The 8,526-nt window shown below is 62.1% G+C and overlaps 1 protein-coding gene across 1 annotated transcript; it reads right to left on the bottom strand.

Moving 5' to 3' along the window:
- Nucleotides 1-2,821: 2,821 nt before the first annotated feature.
- EFNA3 (ephrin A3) lies at nucleotides 2,822-7,292 on the bottom strand. The gene is made up of 6 exons (XM_040467858.1): nucleotides 7,247-7,292; nucleotides 6,404-6,479; nucleotides 5,917-6,338; nucleotides 4,359-4,424; nucleotides 4,101-4,178; nucleotides 2,822-3,889 (listed from the first exon to the last, which is right to left on the bottom strand). The coding sequence occupies exons 1-6, from the start codon at nucleotides 7,290-7,292 to the stop codon at nucleotides 3,759-3,761; spliced, it is 819 nt and encodes a 272-aa protein (XP_040323792.1). The 3' UTR covers nucleotides 2,822-3,758.
- Between the last annotated feature and the right edge of the window lie 1,234 nt (nucleotides 7,293-8,526).

Below are 8,526 nucleotides of genomic sequence, written 5' to 3'. Positions count from 1 at the left end.
CACCCCAAATGTCCTTTTTTTTCTTTAAAGTTTTATTTATTTAAGTAATCTCTACACCCATCAAGGGGCTCTAACTCATGACCTGGACGTCCAGAGTCACATGCTCCTCTGATGGAGCCAAGCTAGTTTTCCTGTCCTTAAAATGTGGGGTTCAGGGGCACCTGGGTGGCTCAGTCAGTTGAGCGTCTGACTTTGGCTCAGGTCATGATCTCACGGCTCGTGAGGTCAAGCCCTGTGTCGGGCTCTGTGCTGACAGCTCAGAGCGTGGAGCCTGCTTCAAAGTCTGTGTCTCACTCTCTCTGCCCCTCCCCCCGCTCACACTCTGTCTCTCTCAAAAATATATAAACATTAAAAAAATTAGAAAGAAAACATTAAAGCATAGCAAATCTGGGGCACCTGCGTGGCTCAGTCGGTTAAGCATCCGACTTCAGCTCAGGTCATAATCTCGCGGTCCGTGAGTTCGAGCCCCACATCCAGCTCTGTGCTGACAGCTCAGAGCCTGTTTCCGATTCTGTGTCTCCCTCTCTCTCTGCCCCTCCCCTACTTGCAGTCTGTCTTTCTCTCAAAAATAAATAAACATTAAAAAAAAACTTTTTTTGAATGTGGGGTTCAGACTGGCTCAGCCAATCCAGATTGGAGGCCTTTTGCTGTCTTTCTCCAAAGACCCGAGTGACTTTGGTGGAGGGGCCATCAGGATCTGTGGGAAGCAGTTCCGGGCGGTGGTGCAGGCTGTAATAGAGCGTGGTGTCCGTCGGACCCACCTTGAATGCCAGCCGTGCCAGGATGTGTGGCCCTGATCGCAGGACACAGCTCCTTAAACTCTCAGGCTTCCCATCTGTGCTGTTGGGACAGCGAGGCGTCCAAGGGCCGGAAACACGGGGTGCAGCGCCTGGCACGTAGCACGTGCTTGGTAAACGGGAGCTGGCTTTCTCTAGTTCCTGCCCCCAGATGCCCGGGCCTCTCTCTGTCTTCCCATGGCTGCATTTTTGAACCTACTAAGCCCTCCCCATCTCAGCGTGCTGCCCACCCCCCCCCCCCGTCCCCTGTGGCCCTGGGATGTGAGGACCTACAGCTTAGGCCCACCGCGTTGGCTCCTTCAAGGCCCTCCCCTCTCCCCAGGGGCTGCCAGCTATGTGTACCTCCTCCCAGCAGCCTCTTTCCTGTGTCCCCAGGCACAGGGGTACGTTCCCCTCCACGTTCCCACAGCCCCCTGGCATTTAACCATGTAACACTCGGTGTTGTCCTGTGTGTGTGTGTGTGTGTGATTGATCCCTCTTCACATGGCAACACACGCTAAATTATGAGCTTACTGGAGGCAGAGGCTGTCTTTGCACCCCCAGCACCCAGGATAGAGCCTGGCCTGGAAACCATGACCGGATGGACGAACCTACCTTTCCAGTTGTGTCTCCAGGTGCGGAGCCTCAGACTGGTGTCCTGGCTGCCCCCGGTCCTTTCCCCACTGCCCTCCGTCCCCTACTGCTCCGCCAGCAGGAAACCTACCCGCTCTCCACGGTCCAGAAGAAATTCCAGTTCCCGTGTTTCATGAGTACAGAGTGAAGACCCGGTCCCTGCCAGAGAGGGGCTCGTTCTCAGGATGCAGCTGGTGAGAGCCACCAGGGGCCAAGGCCCTCACCCAGGACCCAGCCTGCGCACACAGTGCCAGTCGAAGAACCAGGGTGCGATGGGGCCCCAAGGGTGTGCACCTTGGAAGAAGGCGCCCCCTCCCTGGTGGGGTTCGGCCTCTGTCGTCACCCACACTCAGTGCCCACCCTGGCCTCACCCAGCCTGGCAGGGCCATGTGACCGCGTCACCTGCTCGCCTGTCTTTTGCTGTCTCCTCTCTCTCCTGACAGATGGAGGGTGGCAGCGGCCCCAGCAGCAGCAAACTCAGCCCTTGCACCATAGTGTTTGTTTTTTTTAATTTTTATTTGAGAGAGCGAGCGAGCATGCGAGCAGGGGAGAGGGGCAGAGGGAGAGAGAGAGAATCCCAAGCAGGCTCAGTGTGGAGCCTGATGCAGGGCTCCATCCCCTGACCCCGGGATCGTGACCTGAGTTGACATAAAGCCCAGCTGACCGATCCCACCATTATGGCGCCCCCAGCCATAATGTTTTAAATGAACAAAATAAAATCACAAAGGATTATGAAGGAAACCAATCACATGGAAACACAGTTAACAAAACATTTACATTTTTTGGTATAGTAATATGTACACTTCTTTATTAATACATGAAAAACAAGGCAGGCCTAACAACTCCGGTCGTTTCAACGCAGGGATGAGAGCGAATGGTTATTTTGAGAGATGTTCAAAACTATCACGCAGCCCGAAAACATCTGGGATTTCTGTTGGTTACAAAGAAGCAACTATTTTGGCTTGTGGCCCAAGCACATAAGAGAATGTTTAATTTCAGTTACAGGTGAGTGAAAACAGAGATGTAACTTTTATCCCGTCTGGGTTCACAACCCCCTGAAATCCACAGACCCCAGTCAAGGACCTGATTGCAGAATGGAATGGGAAGAAAAGGCGGCAACCCCCATCCGTGGAGCTGTACGCTTCCGCTGCCATTTAATCCTCACACGTGTTACAATTTTCTGATGAGAAACACGACCCTCCGAGGGTGGATGATGCGCCCTAAGTCGGCCAGGCCCGGCTGGGAGCCCCTGGTGCTCGCTGGACACAGAGCTGCCTCCTCACGGGAGACAGAGCCCGGACGGAGGTGTTCAGTTGCTCCTTTGGCCCCAGAATCCCCTCCCCGACCCTGTGCCCTGTGGGGTTTAACCAGTGTCCGGAAGGGTGGTGGCCCCTGAAATCACACACACTCGATTATTTTTATCTCCAGTTTATTTTTTTAGACTAAGAGCAGAGTATGAAAGTCACAGCCAAAGCACTTGAAAAAGGCCCAGGAGGATGGGTGGGGCCACGGAGGGTGGGCGGGGCCAGGTCCTGGGACTGGGGTCCCGGCTCAGGGCTGGAGGGGGGGGGGGGGCGCTGTTGTCTCACGGTCTCCAAAAGTGTCTGTGCGTTGCATAGGCCTTGTCTTCACAGAAGACAAAAGAGGGGCCAGGGGGTCCCCCGGAGGGGGGGGCCTAGCCTGGTGGGGAAGGGGTCTGAAGCTGGAAGGGGAAGTCAGGGAAGGTCAGGGACCGAGGAGGGGGAGGGAGTCGTCCGTCTGTACATTATATATAGAGATACAGAGTCTGTACATGCCTGCTGGCACCCCGGTGCCCACCCGTTGCCACCCTTGTCCACTGCCCGCCCCCCCCAGGGGTGTCTCCTTGTAAACTTGGATTCAATCCAAACCACAATCCTGGGGGCGGGGGTGGGAGGAGGAGGACGTGCTTATTGCTGTAAACAGGGGGAGGGGGCAGTGGGCGCTGCCACCCCCTCGCCCATCTAGTCCCCTCCCTGGGTTCCGCCCCTAGAAGAGAACGACGGGGGTGCCTCCCACGCTCGGATGCGCGCTCTCCGGGGCATACCTGTCTCTGGTGGGGACAACAGGAGAGGGTACCAGGGATCAGAGAAAGGTCCCGGAGCCCCAGGGCCACCCGGGGCCCGGGGCTGTGCCTGCGTCTGGTCCACTCCAGTGCCCTACGCGGGGAGAGCGGGGGCAAAGGGGACGGGCACAGAGGTACGGTGCAGGCCCCACTGCCAGCCACAGCAGGAGGGGGTCTAGGCCCCACAGCTGGACTTCCCTTGGAGAGGCCAGAGTCCCCCTGCCCTTTCCCAGCCCCGCGTCCCCCCGCCAAAGGAGGGGGCAGAGCTAGGAGGCCAGGAGCGTCATAAGGAAGAAGGCGATGCCCGCCGCCAGGGGCAGGTGTTCCCGCTTGGGGCTGGTCCCACTCACGCTCTTCTCAAGCTTGGGCACCTGGGGGTTCTCTCCCTCAAAGTCTTCTGTGGGCAGACAGATAGAGAGACTGGTGAGGGCTGGGCCGCGCGCCCGGGCGGGGCACACGGCAGCGGCAGCAGCGGTGGAGCCGGGACGTGACCACCCACGGGGTACGAGGGGTGCGTGCCCCCCGGGGGAGGCATGCGAGGTGGGCAGGCACCGGGGAGGGGGCTGCGGTTCCAGCAGTGGCCACCAGAGGGCGCTGCGCAGACTCACCCAGCACGTTGATCCTCACATGGGGGCCCATGGTGAACTGGGGGAGGGTGGGGGCCGGCTTCTCCCCGGAGTGCGATGCTGCGGGGTGGGGCGCGGGGGGGGAGAGAGGAGGGGAGAGTCAGGGCCAGGACACCCCCCCTCGCTACAGCTGGGGAGCGAGCCCCCGCTCCTTGCCCCCCCCTCCGCCCCCGGGAGCCAGGGGAGCCCCGAAGCAGGGAGCCGGGGGTGGGGTCGCGGCCGGGCGCCGGAGGTACTCACTGGAGGCACAGCAGACGAACACCTTCATCCGCAGACACTTCCAGTGCAGACTGTGGGTGGGCGTGGCTGGGGACGAGACGGGGCCTGAGCTGCGTTCTGCGGGACCACGCCCCGCCCCCTCTCGCCCTCCGCACCGCCACCTGCCCCGGGCAGCGTCCTTCCCGGCTCCCCTACCCTTGGACTTGGCTTGCGGTGGTTCCGCTGGCAGCCCGCGAAGCCCCTTTGGTCCCAGCCCTCAAGAAACTCTGAGCCCCCCTGAGGTCTCAGCCCTGGAACGTCCCTCCCGGAAGCAGTGACCCTGCGACCGACGCTTCAGGCTGTCACTAAACCTCTCAGCCTCGGACGCTGTCCGGCTGGAAGCCCTAAGGCCGCCAGGCCCCACGCATCATCCCGAGGTGTCACTCCCAGCGATGCAGACCACATGGCAGCCACGTGGGCCCGCCTCGGCCCCTGCGACCCCAGCCCTGGTCATCACTGTGACACTTTCCTTTAGGCCCACCTCCACCCCGTCCCCATCCCCGGATCCTGGGGACCCCAGCGTCTGCCCCTCTCAGAAACTTTTTTAGGCCCCGCCCCAGCCCCTGGGGACACCACCCCCTGGCCGCCACTCACGCTTAGGCCCCGCCCATCCCCCCAGCCTCACTCTCCCTGCCGTCACTGACGCTCTTAGGCCCCGCCCCGGTCCCTTGAGTCTTCACTTCTGTCACTCATTCTCCTTCGGGACCCGCCCCCAGGACCCCATTCCCTGGTCATCACTCTTTATACCCTGCCTCCAGGACCCCACCCCCTGGCCATCACTCAGGGATCTCCCTTTAGCCGCCCCCACCCCCAGGATGTCACTCAGATACTCTTTAGGTCCTGTCCCTGGGACCCCCACACCCTGGCCATCACTCCTTAGGCCCCGCCCCCAGGAACGCCCTGGCCGTCACTCAGGTACTCTTTAGGCTCCGCCTCTGGGACCCCCACTCCCTGGCCATCACAGGTACTTTTTAGGCCCCCACCCCTGGGACCCCACACCCCTGGTCATCACTCACTCTCCTTAGGCCCCGCCTCTGGGACCCCACCCCATGGCCATCACTCCTTAGGCCCCGCCCCTTAATCCCACCCCTCTGGCCGTCACTCAGGTACTCTTTAGGCCCCGCCTCTGGGACCCCCACTCCGTGGCCATCACTCAGGTACTCTTTAGGCCCCGCCTCTGGGACACCACCCCATGGCCATCACTCCTTAGGCCCCGCCCCTTAGACCCCACCCCCTAGCCGTCACTCAGGTACTCTTTAGGCCCCGCCCCCGGGACCCCACACCCCTGGTCATCTCTCAGTCTCCTTAGGCCCCGCCTCTGGGACCCCACCCCATGGCCATCACTCCTTAGGCCCCGCCCCCGGACCCCACCCCCCGGCCATTACTCAGGTACTTTTTAGGCCCCGTCCCCGGGACTCCACCCCACTGGCCACCACTCAGGTACTCTTTAGGCCCCGCCCCGAAACCCCGCCCCCGGCCGGCACTCCTTAGGCCCCGCCCCCGGGATCCCCCCCGGCCCCCCCCGCCGGCTGTCACTCACAGATGTAGTAGTACTCGTGGCCGGCGTGGAACTCGTAGCCCAGCGAGAAGGCGCTGTAGCGCTGGAACTTCTCCGAGAACTTGATGGGGCTGTGGGGGGCGTGCGGGCGGTTGCACTCCCAGCGCTTGAAGCCTTGGCTGGCGTTGCAGGTGCGGTAGCCGGCGCGGCTCACCATGTACAGCACGTACTGCTCCGCCCCGCCCCCGGGGCCCGGCCCCGCCCCGGGGCCCACCCCCGAGCTGTTGTAGTGAGGGCAGTAAATATCCAGATAATCGTTCACATTCACCTGCACCGTGTAGCCCTCTCGCCGCAGGCTGTGGGAGAGAGGAAGCGGGTCAGGGAGGAGAAACCCCACGCCAACCCTCTTCCCATCCCGCCGCCTCGCAGACCTTCCCCTGGGTCTGCGGAGCCTCCCCGAGTAGCTGCGGAGCCGCCTCTCCGCTCAGTCCCGGTCCCCTGGGCCCTAGCGCCACCGCTCCCCCGCTACCCGCCCAGGCCCACGCCTTCTCCTGTCCTTCTCTTGGTGGCCGCCAGGGGGCAGCAGAGGCGCAGGGAAGCCCGGCCTGCCTCGGAAGGAAAAGAGAGGCGGGGGAGAAGGGAACGTACGCTTTGGTTACCACAGAAACGGCGCAGGCCCCTGCGACTCCCAGACCCAGGCCCGGATTTCCTCCGTCCATCCCCCATAATTCAGCGCTGGGGAGGAGTGATAGGGGCACGGAAGGGAAGGGTGAAGGCGGGAGGGGTCCCCTCCCAGAGATGCGCACCCTCCGTCGCCTCTCCCGGCATGCTTTCCTGCCGCTGCCGGCCCACCCCCAAGGCCAGTCGGACAGCACCTGCCCTCACACACCCCTGTGCGGACGCTCCACGCAACACCCACCGAAGTCCTGTGGCACACACAAATATGTCCACGGTGCAGCGGGCGGCCTAGGTTGGGTGTGTGCTGGGCCCGCGCACCGGTGTTGCTTGACCCCAGCAGTCTCCAGCTCTGGCCCTGCCCCCACTCCCCCCTGGCACGCGCGCGCACACGCACACACGCACACTGGCACACGCTCTTCTCTACAGTACTACTGGCAATTAAGGTCCCCAATAACGTGATACAACAGGTCGGGGAGAGCTAAGGGACTCCACAGCAAGGCTCCACGTGGTATCATGCCCACCGGCCCCGAGTTCTGTCTCTATACATCTTCCTCCCCAACCTGGCACCACTGGCCCCTTAATGGTGCCAGGCAGAGTAGTGGGCACAGTGCCCAGACAAGATGGCTGTGCCACTGACTCCCCAGATCCTCCTACGGGACACAGAAGCAGATGCTGGGTCCTTCATAATCCCCACCTGCCTTGCTGATTATCATCAAAGTGCTGGTCTTAATGCCCTCCATGGTGGTGCCGAGCGCTGTGGGGTGGGAAAAACATCTGAATGGAGAAAGAAACTCGGAGAGTAGGCAGGAGTTTCCCCCGGTTTCTTCTGCACACGTCCTGGCAGGGACAGGTGGACGTGGTGGACACAGGAGGCCTGGGATACTTGGCAGAAGGTCAAACCACTGGGGTCCCTAGTCCCTGGGAACTCCCTGAAGGGAGGCGCGGGCTCCCCCTGTCACCAGGCACCTCCCAGCTCCACAAATAGTAATTAGATTCATTAGGAAAACAGGCTTGGAGGCCTCTGAATTGGGTGGGGCCTCGAGGGTCCCTCCCCACCTTCCCCTACTTCCATGGCCTTGCCTGGGCCACCCCCTCCCCAAGCGCTCCCTGCCAAGCCAGGCGGTAAGCAGACAGGGGAGAGCTGGTGCTTGGGCATCCCAGGAGAATGGGCAGAGCCTCCTTGAGTCATCAGGAATGCCACCAGCCCCACTCAGTTCCCACAGGAGTGATGGGTCACTCAGGCCCCTCCCTGGCCCTGGCACTCAGGTGGGCAGGAATCTCGGCCTGGGGCACCAGGAGCAGGAAAACGGGTTAGACCAGGCCTGGCTTCTGGCGCCACCTGGGTTTGCCTCTCTATCCCCAACTTCCAAGTCTACCCTTCCTCCCTCCCCCACAGGCTCCGAGGAGGGGGCCACCAGTGAAAGGGTGCCAGGCCTGCAGCAGCCGCACAGCCACCCGCGGCCTCTGTCCTGGAGCTTCCCCCAGGTTTCCAGCCCTGCTCTGCAGTGGTCCCTCCCTGGGGCGCCTTTCCGGGAGCACAACCCACTCCCGCAAGGAGTCAGCCAAAGCCAGAGCCACTGGGACGGGTTCCTCTGTTTCTTCAACAGGGCGGGGACTAGCCTTATGGAAAGGTTGGTGGGTGACTACAGTGAAGAGAGGCCACCTTTGACCTGTCCGTCCCCAGGCTGGGTGGCAGGAACAGTCCCTGGAGTGCCCGCGCACCATGGGCACGCGGGAGGAAAGCCTGGTCGTGGAAAGATTGCGGGCAGCAGCCGGGATTGGTGGGCGGGGGGGAGGGGGGAGCGGGACTGGGTGCCAGAGTCCCCAGTCACAACTCGTGGGAGACCCGAGTGAGGTGTCCGCTTGGCTCGGGCACTTTAATTGAACCTGCCATCCTCCCTGCCCTGGCAGCGAAGAGGGAGGGGCCGCTAGGCCCAGCGAGGCTGGCAGCTAACGCCTCCTGGGGGGGGGGGG

Source organism: Herpailurus yagouaroundi, unplaced genomic scaffold, assembly GCF_014898765.1.
Source record: "Herpailurus yagouaroundi ecotype Mexico unplaced genomic scaffold, PumYag 67584, whole genome shotgun sequence".
Lineage (NCBI taxonomy): Eukaryota > Metazoa > Chordata > Mammalia > Carnivora > Felidae > Herpailurus > Herpailurus yagouaroundi.
The sequence above is the reverse complement of the archived record's forward strand: the minus strand, read 5'-3'. Positions and strand labels throughout refer to the sequence as shown.